The sequence below is a fragment of the Pezoporus wallicus genome, unplaced genomic scaffold, assembly GCF_028554395.1.
Source record: "Pezoporus wallicus isolate ANWC-B61680 ecotype Strahan unplaced genomic scaffold, APGP_CSIRO_Pwel_v1 contig_818, whole genome shotgun sequence".
Taxonomy (NCBI): Eukaryota; Metazoa; Chordata; class Aves; order Psittaciformes; family Psittacidae; genus Pezoporus; species Pezoporus wallicus.
The window spans coordinates 5,675,555-5,695,650 of NW_026636248.1; the positions used below are offsets into that span (position 1 = coordinate 5,675,555).

Consider the following 20,096-nt stretch of genomic DNA (forward strand, 5'->3'; position numbering starts at 1 on the left):
AACACAAGGACAAGCCACAGCAGCAAAACCCAAGAAAATGACAGCATTTAGCACTTCATGACTAGCAAATAGTAAAAATATCTTAAAACATATTTAACTTTACATATTTCATATAGCTGTGCTATCTTATTTTTTTTTTTAATTTACTGTTTAAGATCAAGGGCTTTGGTTTTGTAGGGTTCGTTTTGTAGGGTTCTTTTTGTGGGTTTTTTTTTGCTTTTTGAAGTATCTAGCAGTTCCACTGTGTTGGGTCTGACTGAGATGTAGTGAATTTCCTGCAAAACAGCCCTGATAGTGCTGTGCTTAGTAGTGGTAGCTAGAAAGGTGCTGACAACACCCCAGTGTTTGGCTGCTCCCAGGCAGTGCTTGCACACCATCAAGGCTGTCTCTCCAACATTGCCCCCTTACCTCCAGACTGGGGGTAGGCAAGAGCTGGGAGGACACAGCTGGGAAGGCTGACCCAACTGACCAAAGGGACAGTACCTACCATATGATGTCTGCTCAGTGATAAAAGCTAAGAGAAAGGAATAGGAGCAGGGGCATTCATTATTATGACATTTATCTTCTAGAGCAACCACTACCTGAACTTGAGGCCCTGCTTCCTAGAAGTGAATAAACCTTGTTTTCCTTGGCTTCTATGTGCAGCATTTGCTTTTGCTTTATTAAATTGACTTTATCTTGACCCACAAGACTTTTTCCATCTTCTTTTCTCCCCACCCTGTCCTGCTGAGGAAGGGATCGACAGAGCAGCTTGGTGGGCACCTGGCCTCCAGGCTAACCCAGCACACTCAGCTTCTGTGAAAACCTCTTCTTTACACTGATCAGATAGTGTTTTACATCACATATTCAAAGACAAACTTAGTTATTTCTCAAGTATTAATCTTTTCCCCACACCAAACAATTAACAGCTTTGCCTAAAAAAAGGATACAACAACAAGAAAGAGCACTGTAAGCTTCAAACAGGTGAGTAGCGATATCCAGTCTCTTCGAATCCACAGACTGCTGGTTGTTAACCAAGGCTAACTTGAGCAAGTGTGGAATAACAACTGTAAAAGTAAATACTGGAATAAGTATTTCAAATTGCTTTCTAGAGACTTGCTTTGCATGAAACAGTTCCTAAGTGGGAATCACAGGCATCTGAAGCATCACACATAAGTGTGGAATAAAAACTGCAAATAATGGCTTTTGATGGCACTGTCCTTGGAGATTAACTCATCAGCTCAAACTCAAACCAAAACTGTTATAATACGACCTAAAATAAGAGTACCTCAGTGTACATTTGAAATAGTAACAGTTTACATAAAATATTTTGCAACATAACTACTCTCCTGCTGCTAAAGCTGTCCAAAATATGCTTCTATTTTACAAATACAGCTGATAAGCTAGTGACAGCAATATGCATGTCATGACAAATCTTCACTGACTACAGAGGAAGCCTAAGGAGTTTATAGCCTGTTAAACTAGACACCTACAGCTGGGAGGTGTGATAGCTCCTCGTGTTTTGTTTATAAGTCTCTTTAAGACAGCCTAACAATCACTTGGCTCTTCCATGTGCTTCACATTTCAGGGCCATGAAAAAGAAGCTGTTTTGTGAATTGGTGCTGTGCTTACATTTAAAGTGTGTTGAATACTTGAAATTTATATGCCGGCAGGGGGTGAAGCAATGGGGGGTGGGGGAAAGAAGGAATTTTGCATGTCAAGTAATTAAAACCAGGTAACTTCAAACTTGCTCTGCAGCAGTGACCAGTCCCCTCTGGCTTTGAAATCATTCATCATTCTGTGCCAGTGACACAGCAATGTTAGGTAAAATGAAAATTGTATTAGCATAGTCTTAAATGTTGCGACAGATCAAACTCTGGAAACAAGTTTTCATCATGCTTTTTTGTAAGTACAAACAAACAAATCAATATAATCAGCATACTATTAGCTTTTAGAAAGAGGAAGACTGCATCCTCCAGGGATGCAACTTACATTCATCTCTAAATCTGGGCTCAGCATTAGGTCCGACTCTTCCAAATGTTTTTATGATTTCTGTATGTAAAGAATGTTGGTCTTGATATTGAGGGTCCTCCAGGAAAGATGCCAGCTGCATTTTTACTCTTTCCAGAAGCTTAAATGTTCCCAGAGAAATAAAAAGTACACAAAAGAATGAAGATACTAGAAACCAGGATGGTTAGTTCAGAGTACATTTATAATCTTCCTTATTTCAGTTGATACACCTTAGGCCTTCTGTTAGTTTACGTTTTCTTTTCTAACAAGATGTTCCAAACTCTTCGAAGCAGCTCTAAGTTTTGAAGGCTATTATCAGTGTTTTAGTCTGAGCTATCTTTAACTACAGACAGGTGCTTCCTTATAGCTGGTCTTTACTTCTGAGGTTTCCTGGTTTTGATACTCACATTTTTTACCTGCTATTAATATTTCACTCTTACTATTAATATCTATGGAGTTTTCCTGTTTAATTAGAACTGAATTCACTTTATTTTTTTGGTAATATCTCAATATGCTGAAAAAAGTTCTGCAGAGGACAGAGATGCAAGATAAGCATCATAAAACCAATGGAATGAAAAAGATTTCTTCAACTACAGGCGAGAAAACCTGAAAATACAAATATATCTAAGATGACATAAGAATTTATTTGCATTAAAAGTTGTAAAAATAACATTTTCTGATACATTTTCAGAGGCAGTATCACCTCTGTACTCTAAGGCTTATTATAATCAGTGCAATGGATACAGTAATTTTTGTGTGGTAACAAAACAGTATTCTTCCCAAAATGATTATAGGCATGCATTCCAAGCTACAAAATTGTAACTTATCCATCTTCCAAGTACTTATGAGTCATCACTGACTTCTTATTCACATTTCCTCAAACACATTCTTTTAGAAGATGTTGAAATTACAGGAAGAATGCAAGCTCTGCAAAAAGCTGCAAGGACTTCAAGAAGAAATGCGATTGTACAGTTTTCATCTAAAACAAAATACAGTGTATCTACTGCTTACAGCAGAATCCTGGGTGCCTTTTTCAGGATTCTGAACTATTAATAAAGAATTGCATACCTATAGTACCCTTAAGGATTACTTCAGTTATGTCACTATGATGTCTTTTAATGCCATCTTGAACACAATGGGCTAAATCGGAAGATGACAGGAACTACTTTAGAAGAGACTTGTGCTCTTCTAAAGTAGTTGGAAGCCAAGCAGGATATCGTAAAGCATCTTGGTAGATGAATCCTATCACATCTTTTGGTTAGAATTTTAATGTAAGACTATTCTATTTGGAAATAATGGGCTTGAATTTCTCAACTCTACTGGAAAATGTTTTTAAAAATAATTTGAGCATGGGACTTCCCATCTTCTAGCATAGGCCTCCCCCTCTACATATTTGGGTTAATTTGTTTATACTTGGTTTGGTATTTAGAGGAAATGTTTTTATTAGTTACAAGAGGGTTGGGTTGTTCCTCTCCTCCACGACCACTGAAAAACTGGAAAGCATTTTGGAAGAGAATATAACAGGAAGAAATAATTTATAAGCTGCATTTTTTTCCTTTCTCCAAGTTCGTTAATATATTACTGGATTTATGGATTTCTAAAAAAATCACCCACTTCTTATGCTACAAAAACAACAGCCTGAGAACAGGTGGCTCACCTCCCTCTGAGTTACAGTTTCCATGATGGTCCCAAAAGCAGGAATTGTTGCAATCCTTACTGAACTACAACAGAAAAATAGAGTCTTTTAATATGTGTGAAACATTAAAAATAAAATCAATAAAAAATAAAGCCAAATTACAAAATTAGTAATTTTAAGTTACATTAGTTTCTAGCAATGACAAAACAAAAAAAAAAAGAAAAAAAGAAAAAGCAGATCAGGAAAAAGACAGGATTAACTCAAGGTCTCAATCTGAAACTCACAATTCAGGATCACTGGACAAGGTAACAAGGGCCGGAGCAACCCGCTTGTCAACTAATGCTTCACTCATGCCTCGAAGAGTCAGCTGTAAACCAGTCAACATGCAATAAAAAATGGTTTGGTAAACTTGAAGAACTAGGTTAGCTGTGACTGAGGATAGGCAGGCAGAGTCTTGGGGTTTTTCTTGGTTTAGTCACCCACACAAGGCATTAAAATGATTAAAACTCTACTCATGCTGTAGCATTTATTAGTAAACCTGTTAGTGAGGTTAGCAAAGCATCCCTCCATAGCTTGAAAGAAATATCACATCAGAATGTCCAGGAAATTAAGTACTATCGTTGCCTATCAGAAATCAGATTCAGCCGAAACTGTTCTGTAATTTTAGTAATGCAGATGACATTTAATTCTGCAGTAGTAAAGCTGATGGCATTACAGAACACATTACTATCCACCTTTCTCCTAAAAAATGATATAAGCAAATTTCACAACTGAGAATATGATTAAATATAAGAAACCATAAACACTGAATGACATTAAGTTTTCTATTTAGAGTTTATTCAGCAGTTTTACCCAATATCTAGGCTGAAATAAATATTTTAATTTGTGAATTATTTAAAAGTTACATTTGTTTAAAAATATATTTCTGTTCAGCTAACTTAAGAAGCAGAACTGATGGTTATTTCTTCCTAAGTATTAAGAGGGATGCTAGGTATGTAAGGCAGTCAGAAAACTTACATTTCAGGGTCACTGGAGAGAGTAATGAGAGCAGGAACAACTCTCTGAGCTACCAGAGTTTCATGTACCCCCTTCACCAACAGCTGAATGGTCGGAGCAGGGGGGTATCACAGGTGATGCACACGGAAAGAGTGAGCACAGTATCATGGGAAGAAGAACGGCACGACCAAGAGAGAGGAAGAAAAAACACAAAAAAGCAAACCAAAATTAGAAGCTAAGCAAATACTGCTACACTAGTGCTTCATATATGCAAAGGCATGGAGAAAGCTGAAGTGGTCTAGCAGTCAGCAGAAACCTAACAAATTACACAACGTGATGATGTTTTCTCTATTTTCAGCTGTTTTAAAACTTGAACTCTCAAAAGTTCTGCAAATAATTATGTATTAAAATACTAATATAATTCTATATTATAATTATGCATCATTAAATACTAAAGTGATGCCAATTTGAGTTTGACAGTTTAATTTAAATGCTGCTACTAACTCAAGAGAATTGTATTTATTATAGTAGGTGGCTTTGACATGAAAATAGATGTCTTTAGGCCAAATGCATGTAGTTTTCCCCATCCTCAGTGATACCTTTCAGACCTTGTATAGTGTGACAAACAGCACCTTCCCAGATGCCATTAAGCCTTCCTTAAAGTCATTCAGGACTGTTTTAGATTGAACCACCATCCAAGCGGTATGTATGCAAAACTTCCCAAGTTTCCCTTGCTGGTCTATGCAAGTAGAAAATGGATAATCTTGTGATTATCCATGATATGTATTTCAACAAGTCTTTCTGCAAACTAAGGAAGGAGATTTATTTGTTGCAATACATCCCAAATGTTAAAATCTGAGATCACAGTGAAATTTATTATCAATAAATACGTGGAAATTGTTTGAATTTAGATGTTCCCAGGTGATTTTTTTTTTGCAGTACTTATACAGCTATACATAAGCACACATTTGCTGCATATGTAGCAGATCCCCTTTAAATGCTTTCAACGTATCAAAACCTACAATTTTTCAAAAATTACAAGTTCCAAACTTTCTTATTTTCAAGAAAACAGGGTGAGTTTTTTGTCTGCGTTAATAAAAAATGGAAAGACTTGATATTTCCATTTTGTATCTCATGTAAGGAAGTCTGCATATATTTGCCAGTTTTAAGAGATAAACATAAAAAGCTTATCTGTAGTCCCTGTGAGAAATCTGAAATGTCATTTGATTATTTATCTGCAATCTAATTACTCAATTTACATCATGAACACAAATTAAACTATGCTTTTCACCCCAGCAGTGTAACAAAAGAACACATAAGATCCACAGGACACAGGGAAATCAGTAGCTGCCAGTATAGCGTGCAGTACTGAAAGCAAGCAATATTTTCTCTAACTAGAGAGGGTTTTACATTCTGCTTTACATTTGAGTGTTCCTGCTTACAAACTCTGAAATTAAACCAAAGTAAATTGTGAAAGACTGCAAGGAACCTGACTTTCCAGAAGCGTTCTATACAAAGCAGTCATTTTCATTAAGCAATATTTCTCTGTGCTCGTACGAGCATGCATGCATATGTGCACACATGCAGAAAACATATTGTGGCCTTACAGATAGTAACTGGAGGAGGAAGAATGGGGAGAAAATTGTTAAGCTGTGTAAAAGTACTCGGAGGGGGACAGCTGCAACTTCCTACACTATCTACTCAGAAACTATTAGGGATGCCAGTTCAAGTACTACATTTTAACATCAGTATATTTCAGGATTATTTGCAGTGGCAAGAATTTTAAGTGCTGATGTGTTGAGCTTATGGGCTAACTCTTCAAACAGCTGTTAAGGACATAGCTCACTGTTTGACTATGATGAACTTACTCTCATATATAGATTTACCAGTCTTCCCATTGCTTAAAATAGAGTATGCTTACTATTTTTAATTTTGAACAAATAGGGAACTGAGTTTTCTTTACTAATCTTAATTTTGAGAAAAGCCTAAAGGTAATACAGTGCTTTGAAATACAAAATGCTTGGGATTTGTAGAATTATCAAACAATTCAGAATGATCTTGCTACATAACTATGTGGACTGCCACACTTCTAATTATGGTAAAGCACGGTAAATACCATTGTTCTGTTTTATAGAAAATAAAACATGCTTTATAATTCAAGTGTTATTCTGAAGATAAGTGTCCCTAGCCTTGAACCTAAACAAATCAGTGAAATTTATAACTCAACTATGAGCTTCACGTTCAAACCAGCAGCAATAAAATCCATTTGCATCAACATTCAAATGGGAAACTACTGACTGAAAACATTAACACAGAAGCAACAGAAACAGCTGGATGGGCAAAGCTACGTAGCAGCATGTTAAGGTTACAGTGGGACATACAAAGCAAATTTTTACCCTGTTTTGAGTTCTCTAGACCAGTGTGTAATAATTACTTATGCACACTACACCTTAAAAATGGTAGCACATAGCTTCCTGCTCCTGAAGGAGAGAAAGGATAGAATGACTCCAAATCACTTCTGTGTCCTTCCACTCCTTAACAGGTTTGGTAATGCAATCTGGTAGGCCCAAATCATGGCAGTCTCTGTGCTGCTGTACAGACCGACCACTGTGCTGCTTTAGAATCTTTATAGCTCCAAGAGCTGTCCTGCAGGTGACAAGCTATTTATTACTTTATCTAATTGCTGGGCTTTGCCATTCAGTAGCCTCTGAGGTGTCAAATTCCTTGAATAAAGGAATCTTCCAAAACTGAGGTGACTTCCCAAATTTACGTACTGCCATATATGCGTACCATGGCTACTAAGTAAATGGCACTATAATACTATTTGCAAAAGAGAAAAGGGTCTTCAGCACAGTTGCCTATGCTTTAGTAAAAATTCACCTATACTAGGCAAGAAGCAATCAAATAGCGTGAAGGTCTGCCTAAAAATAATCAACATAAAGTTGCATTTGAAAAGAAGCTGCAATCAGGACAACAGACAGCCTGCTGTAAGTGAGGTTTTTCACACATTTGGCTAATGCTTATTAAAAAAATAATCATTAAAAAGTGTGTTATTACAAATATAAAATATAAACACTTTACTTGTTAAATTAAAGGAAAAAACCAAACAAAAACAACAACAAAAAACCCAAAGCCAAACAACAACTCAGAAACAGTCTAAGGGTAACCATGGGCAGGGACACCTCCCACGAGACCAGGTTGCTTAAAGCCCCTTCCAACCTGGCTTTGAACACTTCCAGGAATGGGGCAGCCACAACTTCTCTAGGAAACCCATTCCTGTCACCATTTTTGTAGTGAAGAATTTCTTCCTTTAATCTAAATCTACCCTCTTTCAATTTAAAGCCATTACCCCTTGGCTTAAAGATTGTTTACTGCTTATCTGCAATGACTTGCAGAGCTACAGCAAAGAACACTAATGGTTAAGTGTTTTTTTTTTCCTAGGCAAATTTGAGATTTGGTTTTGCAGACAGATACAAGGTTGAAGCTTCAGCCAGAGGTTCACTGCAAAGCTATCCAAATCAGTCAAATGTAGAAGAAACACTGAGAACAGAAGAAAAAATAAATGGACAGTGATAGCGTGATTACAAGTATGTCTAACATGCAAAAAAAGTAATCTTTGTTCAGCAAGTGGAGTACGTCCCAGAGTTTTTGTATATGCCCCTTTTAATTAACACTTGATGAAACAAAGGCATGATATGGAAATAAAAGCAAACTTATTAGTTAAATGAAACAGTTATCCTGAACAAATATATAGCTATTAAGGGAAAGATGAAGCTGTCACCTAGTGGCAAGTAAAGTAATCATAAAATATTTTAATTCTCACAAAAAATACAAAACTGATTAAATGTTTTTACCACCATATTTGGCAACAATAGAAACTAGTTTGAATTACCATGCAAGTGTATTGTACAAGTATACACAAAAAGGACAGAAAACTGCTTATTTGTGAATTAGGCTACTGATGTGTTGAATAGCAAAAGCAACAGTTTATCTACAGATATACAGAAAAACGTGCTGTTGATACAGAATACAACTGCACCACAGCTTCGTGCTCCATCACACAGTACACAACTTACAGAAGTTGTAATTTTTAATGCAACAGCATTATCTGAATCACTGTTTTTAAAAATAAACTCTAGTTTTAAAAAGGTGTAAAAAACGTTTGGATAACACTTACCTCAAACATTCTAGCAGCTGTACATCGAACAAGAGCAGAAGTATGGACAACTCCATACCATAAGACTGTTAATAGCAGCTCATGATAAGCTGGGTTTGCACTAAAAGAAAACAGTTGAGCAATCAAAAAAACCCACCTCAATCCCAAAGAATGAAGCACAACCAACAACACCTCCCAAATCCTGAATATGTTCTTGCCTACAAAATGCAGTCTCTAGAATTCATTACTCAAATCGACTCCAACTCCTTTCTGAAGGATACATAACATTTATCTAATTCTGAAGGACATGCAACATGCTGCTGTCTAGAAAACATGCTGCAATTTGAAGTTCATTAAAAAAAATAATCAATAACTTTAAAGAATATAATTTTCAATACATTATGACATTGAACTCAGTGCAAATACATATTTAGAATATATCTTACTATTACAGAAAATACAAAATTAATTTCCATTTTATTCTCGATGGGTGATTTTTGCAGGTTTGTTGCTTTTGTTCGGCCTTTTGTTTGGTTGCATTTTGGTTTAAATTTCTGAATTTTTTACAACTACATTTTTAATTTGGAGATTAAAAGTTTTAATTTTGTGAAACACCTAGGAATAAAAGCAAGTATACTCCTTTTTCACCCAAAGCATCACAGTTATTACAGACAGATTAGCAGGTTTTGATAAAAACTTCTGATGTATTTAGATCTAGTCAACTCCAAGGTATACTCTTTACCCCAGTTCCACAAAGGAAGCTTTCAGGCTATCAAGAGGAGCATGGGATAGTGAAAGCATGGTCATTACATCTTCTAAGAATCCAACTAACAGTTTGCGGTCTTCTTCCTGAAAGAAAAGCATACAATGTTTAATGTAGTAGAGGTATTGCTGTGGTTCTGATGACCTACAGCTACAAGAAAGGCAAACTATGAATGAGAACAAACTAGATTTAGCCTTTAACAACCTTTTCATGAACTTCAAAAATGCGGTTTTAACTACAAGAACCTTTCAAAGCAAACACAAACCAACACTGTATTTCATCAACTAAGCGCATACTCTTGCATAACTTATTTGAAGTGGTTTACTAAAGAAACTTTAAAGAAGAGGACTTGAGCACTTTCATGGCTCCTGACAGTTTGTGATTGCTCACAGTCCTCTAAACATCTGTGAGATGAAGAAGTATATACTTTTTTCCTATAAGCTATATATATGCCAGTCCATAACTGCTGGTCACTGGAGGATTAGGTAGTATTATTTATGGAGCATTTCTTCTAATACTAGGTAACACTGAAATTTTAAGACTCCAACTATGCTGCCCAAAATCATGATTTACCTACTTATCTGTTTTATGTATTTCAGGAAATTTTTCAAATTTACATTTGCAGGGGTCAGAGTTTAATATCCAAGAACCCATTTATGGAATAACATTAATATTCCTGATAAAGGCACACAGAAGCATATCATCTAAATGTAGTGGACAACCTTATAAGAAAACTTGGCTTTTAAATGTGTTTACAGCTGTCTACTTTACCAGGTATCTTCAAAGCACAAGAACACTGTAAGTTTTCAAAGAAAACAGTAAGTGGGCTTTGGCAGAATATTTTTTTCATATTGTTATACATTTAAGAAAGAAGTAGAAAAACAAACCTACCTGAATATAACATGTAAGGACCCCTGTTGCATAGATGGGAACTGTGGCTTTTGTTAGCACTCCGTTACCTGCTGTAGAATCTAATGAAACACAATGAAGAAATCAGCTTTTATATATACATATATGTGTATATGTGTGCTTAATAGATACTATGTATTTTTATATATAGAAGGTAGATGTGTGTATTATAATGCGTGGCAAAATTGTACCAGTATTATAATAATACATGCGTGTCTTATTATAGTCACCTTTTTATATATACATGAAGAATTTATATACATATATATATATGCATATATACACGCGCATACATGCTAAAATAATGTTTATGTGGTATTTGGATTTGAGATTTTATTTGTACTTTACACACATACACACAATCCACAGCTTCAGAGCATTCAATTCAGATTAAGATTAGATTTTCAACATTTCAGGATAACTTTTTCAGACTGCAATTCTCGAATTTGTTATCTGAACAGGAAATTGACATGTTTTCTTTTCCAGTTGTGGTTTAAAATCAATTTTTATTCATTTGAGTGAAAAGCTACTTACCTATGTTTTCCTCAGACAGTCTTAAGATTTCCTGGAACTGTGGTTTTACCTATACAAAGGATGATGAATCCCATGTAAGAAAACCTGTTACCAGTGTCAATAAATTTAAGAGCAAATTAAGAGTAAAAAAAACCCCAATCAACCAAAAAAAAACCAACCCCAAAAAAACAAACCAACAGAAAAAAAGACATTTTGAAGGTACAGGAAAAAAAAAAAAAAAAAAATCTTTTAGAAGCATACCCAACTTTTATGAAAATTGAAAGTATTACAGGAGAGCATGATAATTTCTACTGAGTACCCTCATTGCGGTAGCAGTATTTAGCACTCCTGATACCAAAAGTTGAAGTCCCTTGGCAATATTCTTAGCTGGGCTTTAGAGTATACGGTTTTACATGGGCGTGTGTGCGGGGTGAAAGATTTTTGCTTTGTATTTTTGCTGTCTAGTAAATACTTTCCTCCGAAACATAGCTGTGATAATCAGTATCAGAACAGTTTTATAGAAGGAAGGGTTTTAAAGATAACTTAAAGAAAGGGCTTTCAAAGACCAGAGACTGGTTTAAATCTCTCTGGAGGCAGAACATAATGCTAACTCTGTTCTGTAATTTTAGCTTTAGGTAATCTTGTGTTTTACAGTTTGAAATGTTTGAATTATATCCAAAAGTTATTTTGTTAAGAAACATGACGTATTTCCTTGACAAAAATATTCAGATATCATCTATGTAAATATTTGGGGCAGGGAAAGCATTAATTTTAAATTTCCAATCAAGTACAGGCTAGAGTACTTATGTACACCACAAATAGTGAACAGTGTATTGTTTTGAAGGAAATTTTTAAATCACTAGAACTAGGATGGATCTCTCCCACTGTCTATGCCATTCACAAAGCAATATGACAAATACAATTTTGTTGGGCAAGACAAAAAGGCCATTCCAAAATGGTCAAAACCCAGGGCCTTTGTATCAAAAGGATACAAACAGAGATTTAATAATAGCAGGCTTAAATGTACTTATGGAAAAGTATCAGTGTGTCATGCAAATATAAAGTGCAGGTATTCAAACACACTGCAATTATGGAGACTATATATATTATCAGGTGCCCTTTTTGTAGAATATTTAAGATAATATCTTACCTTAGTGTTTGTAAAAATCTTTCCAAATGTCCTACAAAGTCTCCAGAAAAATCTAGAGAACTCATGGACACAGGCAGTTGATGCTACATTGATCTTGCCAACTATTTCTATAAGCTGTGGTAGCCTAAAAATAAGGAAACAAAACCATATTAAACACTACTCCAATCCTTCGTTTCTATTCACTTATATTTGCATAGATTTACTGTTTATATTGATAAATACATACATATACACACACGGAGCACTACTGTTTTTTATGAAATTATGTACATGTTCTGTACAATTCCTGGCCCTTGAAGAAAGCAAGGGTTTAAGTGCCAAAAAAGGGTGATCTATATTTTCAAACTCAGTATTTTTCATGAGATATTCAGAATACAACAATCTTCACTTCAACAGAGAATTGACTACACGCTAGTGCAAAGATGAAATAAAACATTTTCTGGAGCAAGAGGTTACTTACAAGTTCTGCTAGATAGCTGGTATTTTCTGAATAAAATCAAAGTCAACTCGGTATAAAAATAACACCATCTAAAAAAAGTCAATTTTTTCCTCTCTAGCAATTCTTAAGCACAATCATACTTAAAATTCTGCCATTTAATAATTGCTAAAAATAATCATGCTTAAGAACTATTAATTTTGACATATTTTAAAATAAGAAATCATGAGATACAAATGAACTCACAGCTGATTAACTACCCATAGCAAAGTCTCCCAGCCTGTGGTACCCTCATGTTCTAGCTGATAATCGTACAGTTGCAACAACACTGCTAATTGTTCACGGCTTCCAATGATGATGGCCACATCCTGAAGAGGCGATACGGGTCGGGGAAATCTAGTGACTGTAACAGCAGGGAACAAGCAATCATGAACAAAAGAAGATGAAAATAACTTAAGAGGTGATGTCAGCAAAGATAGCTAAGTGAGTCTGAACCTCTTTACTGCATTCTGTGTAAGGTTATGCAATTGCTTTTTAAAAATCTGTGAGTTAAATCCATCTCTGAAGAGATGGAATAGCCCTCACTTAAAAAGGGAAAATGCTAGTACAGGGAGATTATAGAACTATCATCACCAGCATAGCTTCTACTAAGGGCAAATGTTGCCTGACCAACCTGGTGTTCTATGATGACTAAATCAGTGAACAAGAGAAGAACTACAGATGCCACCTTCACTCAAATAGAGAAATATGCATTTGATGGACAGACTTTTTGTTGGATAAGAAATTGGCTCAATGGTTGCATCAAGAGAGTAGTGGTGAGAGGCTCAGTGTTTAGATGGAGACTGGTGATGAGCAGTGTTCTTCAGGGATCTGTGTTGGGACTGGTAGTTTAGTATCTTCATCAACAACAGAGAGTAAGAGTGACTGCACCCCAGCAACTTTGTAGGCAACACCAAGCTGAGTGGTACGGTTGACACGCTTGAGGGATGGGATGCATTCAGAGGAACCTGGGCAAGCTCAAGTGTTGGGCCCATATGAACCTTGTGAGGTCAAATGCAAGGTCTGGCACTTAGGTCAGGGCAAGCCCTCGTAACAATACAGGCTGGGGATGAAGAGATTGAGAGCAGCCCTGAGGAGAAAGACTTGAGGGTGTTGGTTAATGAAACTTAACATGAATCCACAAGTGTGCACTTGCAACCCAAAAAGCCAACCATATGCTGGGTCGTAAGAGGTAGCCAACCTTATGCAGTACCAAAGATGTTGTTGTTGCTTAACTTCTTCGCTGAATAATATTAAGTATACGGTACATGAATTGAGCATAATAAAAACAATGCTAGTATAGCAGAACTTCAATGTCCACATATTTTAATGGTCTCAAATGTTTTTTTGGGGTCTTGCTTTTTATTTGTAAATTATTCTCTTCTGACAATTCATTTAATTAATGAGGTGGGGGAGGGAGTGAGGACTGGCAAAATCTACTTCGTATATAAAGGCTGAAGCAGTTAAATGATTAAAGTGCTGAATCTATAAAAAAAATATTCACAATATGAGAGAAATTTAGGGAACCTCTTTCTCTGTACTTGTTATATATGAAAATACAACATAAAGAACAGGTGGATTAGAAAAAAGGCTTGGGGGCATAAACAGTAAGGCACAAGTCCTTACTGTACAGTGTGCTATAAAAAAAAACCCCAAACACATAGATTCTACAACTTATGTTTGTGTAGTAACCTTAAATACACACAAACCCAAAGTAAATCTAGACTATGGACTACTTCCTGAAATTGTTTCTTTGCAGTTGATAGTGGTTTGAGGTTTGTTGTTGAATTATACTTTAATTTATAAGAATGCCACATACCAGAAATTAATAATTTACCTTCTATTTGTGGTACTTCTCCCTGAAGTTTAGCCTTGCTTGTGAAAGGCGCATTCTGTAGCACCAGTGCAAACAGTGAAGGAATCAGTGACTGAAGAGCAGACAGATACATGTGGAGCTTATGCTCATCCAAGCCATGCTCTCCTTCCTGAAAGAAACAAGATAGTTAAAGTTTTCAGTTTGCATAATCTGTTGCTTAGACATGTATTTCCTGGCAAGAGATCAACAAATCTGTGATGAGTTTCTACACAGACACACTAATTATATAGTAATTTATCCCAACCACAAGCTTACTTTGTGTCACCATCCGAATCTCCTTGTCACCCTTCAGTCACTTCCACTCTAAAGATTCAAGCAATACAGCCTCTAGCATTTAGTAGTTCATATCAGTGAACATATTGATATTCTGAAAGAACATTTTCCAGCACATTTTCAAAATAGGAATCCTTGGTCTCTGAGACCAATGCCTTTTAAAACCTGAATAAACTAGTTGCCTGTATTCTGAAAACAAGCATCTTGGTTAAGCGTGTTAGACTGTTGATACCCTATTTTCCAGGCCTTTCCACGTATCTACCAAATCAAGTATGCAGACAAACTAGCTCATAATTGCAAATGACCTAACTAAACCATTCAATTCTATTTTGTTTAATAAATATTGCACTTTATTAAAAACTACACTATGTGACACTTAAACCAAATTTAAATAAAGGGCAAATGCACTCAGAATAACACACCATGTAGTCACAACCGCAAGCAAGCGTTTTCTGAACTGCAGTTTGATCATTAGGTTATAAGGCAAAAACACTCTTAAAGAGGAACACGTTTGGTTTGGGCAATTTTGGTGTTAGGTTTATTTCCCTTCTTCCCAAGGACAAGTAATAATTACAGAGTTACAACAAGAACCTCCAGAAAATCCCCACCCCCCGCCTTGGGTAGCAATTACTTACCTTTTCTATATATTTTAAAAAGCCTGCTTATATAATAAAGACACAAAGAAAATTCTCCAATGTGGAAACAGCTGAACACATACCCTGAGCAATTTTTCAATTTTGTTAAGCAGTGTAGGTATAAGATGGAATTGTAAATTTCCCAGTTCTGTTGTCCAGGCAGCATAAGCAGGTAAGAATACCTGATGTGTTGCGCTAACTACACGTTCTGAAGGGTCTCCTAAAGCTGAAAGCAGCAGTTCAAAGCCCTGGCAAAAGACAATAAGGAATGGAATTAATTTCCCAACATTTATATTGAAGTCTCTCACACAAAACATGCATGTTAAAAAAGAGTATAATCAATTTTTGAAACTTGACGCTAATAAAAATAAAACAAGGTAGTACATGAAGCCTTTGAACATGTATTCCCACCTCATCTACAAAGGTAAACAGTAGGTGGTTCAATGATCCTGCTAGTACTTTGCAGTCAACTTACCAGAATCAGTACAAACACATTTTATCACTCCGCCTTCAAAAACTCAAGGACAGGATTCAAAGTTCTTTGTTTTCACACTTACCTGAAACATTATTGGGCAGTATTAAGTTCTATTACAACTTAGCAGGCTTTACTGTAGCAGACAAATTTCTGTTAGCAAGTGATGATATCAACCAGCTAATAGCATGTGTGGGCAATTAAGTGGTATGTTCTTGAAGCAAATTATGAACTCCTAGAGAAGCTTCTGTATAATGCTTATACCTTAGGTTGCAATGATACTTGTTAGTATGCGTTTTCTTTTTGTTCCTGGTGATACAATAAAAATCAACATTCATATACACATCAACATCTACTGAAATATTAGGAAAGATATGAAATAATTATATAAGACATTTTCTACGTACAAATCAAAATCATATTATACCTGTTGATATTTGTCTGGATCATCAATATATCCCATAATGATGCCAAGGCTTTTGATCACAGCTTCTCGTACCAGATCTGCCTTATCTTCCATTAGCATTTGCTGAAGCATGGAAAGTACTAATGAACTACGAATTTCTTTCTGTTTGTAATCAAGAAACATACTTGTTAAATCCAGTGAAACAAGAAATGTGGGTTTATATCAATTTTTGTAAAATCATTTGCACATCTATTAGTGCTCACAAATAAAATCCCTTCCTCCAATCATCGATCCCTTTATGAATACTACAGTCACAGTAGCCACATCAGAAGATGAATGAATATAAAATGTCAGACTCATTAGAAAGCCTTTTGTCCTACTAAGCACAGAACTCGGGTCCTTTCATTCATATGGAACCAAAAGTAACTAGGAGCAAAACACTACTACAGGGCTAGACTTAAAACAGAATCTTTAATCACTGCACTGGTAAATTGGAGAAGTGCTTGTTTTTTTTTAAAAATGTAGCTTATTTTCCCCTTTCTCTGAAGCTTCCAGCTCACCACTGACTTAATTTTGCTGCTGCTTCTGACTGACAGAAGTATTCATGGAACATTCCATGCTGTCTGAAGAACTCTGCTATTGAATGCCAATTTTTTTGAGAGATTATTTCCTCTGTTGGTCTTAACTATCTTTAATCTTCACTGAAACAAAGATGATTTTTTCAGAACATCCTGTTTTAAAAGACATTTTATAGCTAGATTGACCTGTATTCCTTTATAGTGACTCAATGTGATTTACTGAATCTCACGTGAGATATAAAGTAGAAGACTGACTGCCTATGCATAACATACACACTTGGAAATATTTAAAATTATAAAGGATGTTTTCATCACACAACATCACCTTGCTTTCACTAGCAAAGCATGTAGAGGCAGTATCGATACTTACTGGTAGGTAAGGTGCTAGAGCTCCACAGGATTCTGCTACCAGTAGCCGTCTCTCTGGGTATTTGTGGTTGATCTGGTAAAGAGAAACAGAATGGTTATTTGCTTTGCAGTAACCAGCATTTAAAATGTGGTTAGAATGAACTGCAACAGAGAAATATATCTGCACCTTTTTGATAAACACTGACTATGCCTGTAAAAGTTGTATATGGGTACTAAGCAGCCTCAAATTGTTGCATTGAGGCACAAAGGCAAGACTTTGTCTTGTCCTATAAAATAGAGTTTCTAGTAAGAGAAGAATCGGAGAAGCATGGATGTATATGCAGTAAAAAGAATGGCAGAAAGCCGCATATGGGCTGCTTTGCTTTAAAGAATATGCATAACTTCTGAGCTAGCACATCATGGAGTATTTTGTGTTGCGTAGCCCTTCCGGACCATCACTCCTCTAGGAATCACACAAGTGCCCTCTAGTGTTCTAAGCCAAGCAGTGCAGTGTAGCTGCCTACATCTTGCGCAACTGAGGTCAAAATATGACCCACATACTAAGCCAAGAAGTACTTGCACACTATTGAGGTTCTGCCCAAGTCCAGCATAAATGCGTCACACCCCTAAAATGTGACTGAAAACAGCTCCTATTCCCAAGAACCTCTTGATCCCATGCTACCTCCCCTTTCCACTCAAAAGCTTTTTGAAAACTCTTACAAATTTAATATTGACACTTTGGAACCAAGTTTGCATCCCCATGGAGTTAGCTTTAACAGGCAGCATAATGGTTGTACAATGAAACATGTGATATGTTTTAATATATTCTGTAACAAAAAAACAAAAAGAAAACAAAAACAAAAATGGTGAGAGGGAAATGTGAATAGTTTGATCCTGTCAGATAAAATAGGATATGCATGTTGTGAGATTACTTCTCTCTCTTGCTATGCAGTGCACAGCCTTGATAAGACAACCACCTTAACACAGAAAAAACAAAGGTGCTCACTACCTTCTTTGTCTCAGCCTTTACTGGGAAGACTTGTCTTCAGTAGTCCAAGATCCCTAAACCCCATGTGAAAGTCTGGAGCAAGGAAGGCTTACTTTGGCAAAGAATTATCAGATTAGGAAACATCTAAACAGATTGGACGTACACTGATCTGTGGGGCATGATGGAGATGCAACCTTAAGTGCTGAGCAAGCTGGCGGATGTCACTGCAAGACCACTCTTGACAATCAACAAAATGCTGTGGCAATGGGGGAGGCTCCTGAGAATTGGAAAAAAGCAAACATCATTGCTATCTTCAGGAAGGGCAAGACAGGATTCAGAGAAACACAGGCCAGTCTATGGCCATTAGTTCCTAGAAAGGTGCTGGAACAATTAATCCTGGAAAGCATTTTCAAACATACAAAGGACAAGAAGGTGGTTGGGAATAGTCAGCATGAATTTATCTAGGAAAAAACATGCATGACCAACCTGATAGCTTTCCAAGATGACTGGCTCAGTGAACAAACCATGAGGAGCAAATATTTTTATGCTGACCTCAGCAAGACTTGATACCATTTCCCATAACATCCTCATTTGCAGATTGATGAGGTCTGGACTAGGTAAGGACAGTGAGGGAGACAGAAAACTGGCTGAACTAATTACAGACTCAAACAGTTGCAGGTGGGGGCCAGTCCCCAGTGGTGCACCCCAGGGGTTGATTCTGAAGCCAACAACAAAGATGTGTAACATCTTTATTAATGACCTGGATGACAAGATAGAATGCACCTCAACAGGTATGCCGATGACAAAACTGGAAGAAGTGGATAATATGCCCAGACAGGTGTACTGCCATTCAGAGGTACCTCAACAAGCTGAAGAAATGGGCAGTCACGACCCTTATGAAATTCAAGAAAGGGAAGTGAAAAGTCCTGAACCTCAACAGAAAAAAAAATTTCTGTGCATCAAGACAGACTGGGGGCCAACTGGCTGGAAAGCAGCTTAGGAGAGAAGGACCTGGAGGGCCTGACAGATACCAAGCAGTTAGCAATGCACTCCTTGCAGCAGGAAGACCAATGGACAGCACCGAGATAAACATCACCAGCAGGTAAGCAAAGTGATTATCCCTCTTTACTCAGCACTGGTGGACCCCATCTGGAGTGCTGTGTACACTTCTGGATTTCCCAGCTACAGAAACACATTTTGGTGCAAGTCCAGCAGACAGACATGAAGATGATTAAGAGACAGTGTATATGACATATGGGGGGTAGGCTGAGAGAGTTAGGGTTGTTTGGTCTTGAGAAAAGAGAACTCAAAAGGGATCTTATTTATATGTATAAAATTAATACCTGTACCTATCTGCAGAGATGTAAAGAACACAGAGGTGCCCAAAGAAAGGACGAGAGGAAATGAAATACAAAAATTTCTATTTTACTGGGAGGCTGGCCAAATGAACATGTTGCCCAGCGATCTTACAGAGCCTCCATCTTTGGACATACTCAAAACCAGACTGGTCTTGAGCAACCTGCTTTAGTTGACCGTTTTAAGTTGACTTGGACAGCAAGATGTTCAAAGGTCCCTTTCAACCTCAGCCATTCTGTGGTTTGCTCAATTCTACCAGCTTAAGAAAAACTATAGGTGAAGATAGAGTAACAAAACAACTTTGGACAACTTCTTGTCTTGACTTTATTTCCACAGCACAATGAGCAATGGTACCTGACCACTGATGTAGTATTAATGTCTTTAACTTTCTCACTGTTCTGATCTGGAATCACTGAAATCGCAAGAGCAAAATGTGGCAAAAATAATTTGGAAGAGACTTAAAAGGCAAAAATCATAAGCCTCAGGACTGAAGTCTCAGGCATTGGAGAACAGTCTTTGAGCATGTCTATTATCGTTTGCCATTCATCAGTAGGCACCTGCAATACCTTTTTTGGAA

At 36.6% G+C, this 20,096-nt stretch overlaps 1 protein-coding gene across 6 annotated transcripts in view; it reads right to left on the minus strand.

The window, feature by feature from the left end:
* RELCH (RAB11 binding and LisH domain, coiled-coil and HEAT repeat containing) overlaps positions 1–20,096 on the minus strand; it is a 74,707-nt gene that overhangs the window by 7,410 nt on the left and 47,201 nt on the right. For 3 of the 6 annotated variants that reach the window (XM_057399402.1, XM_057399400.1, XM_057399404.1), the window contains 14 exons: positions 17,198–17,269; positions 16,271–16,411; positions 15,455–15,619; positions 14,425–14,572; positions 12,795–12,951; positions 12,113–12,236; positions 10,984–11,032; positions 10,432–10,511; positions 9,520–9,626; positions 8,799–8,898; positions 4,643–4,725; positions 3,647–3,710; positions 1,972–2,110; positions 930–1,046 (listed from right to left, as the gene is read on the minus strand). In XM_057399402.1, coding sequence (XP_057255385.1) covers positions 930–1,046; positions 1,972–2,110; positions 3,647–3,710; positions 4,643–4,725; positions 8,799–8,898; positions 9,520–9,626; positions 10,432–10,511; positions 10,984–11,032; positions 12,113–12,236; positions 12,795–12,951; positions 14,425–14,572; positions 15,455–15,619; positions 16,271–16,411; positions 17,198–17,269 — 1,546 coding nt within the window. Of the gene's footprint in view, positions 1–929; positions 1,047–1,971; positions 2,111–3,646; positions 3,711–3,909; positions 3,993–4,642; positions 4,726–8,798; positions 8,899–9,519; positions 9,627–10,431; positions 10,512–10,983; positions 11,033–12,112; positions 12,237–12,794; positions 12,952–14,424; positions 14,573–15,454; positions 15,620–16,270; positions 16,412–17,197; positions 17,270–20,096 lie in introns of those variants that run through there. The other 3 variants (XM_057399401.1, XM_057399403.1, XR_008970916.1) reach the window with 3 other exon arrangements.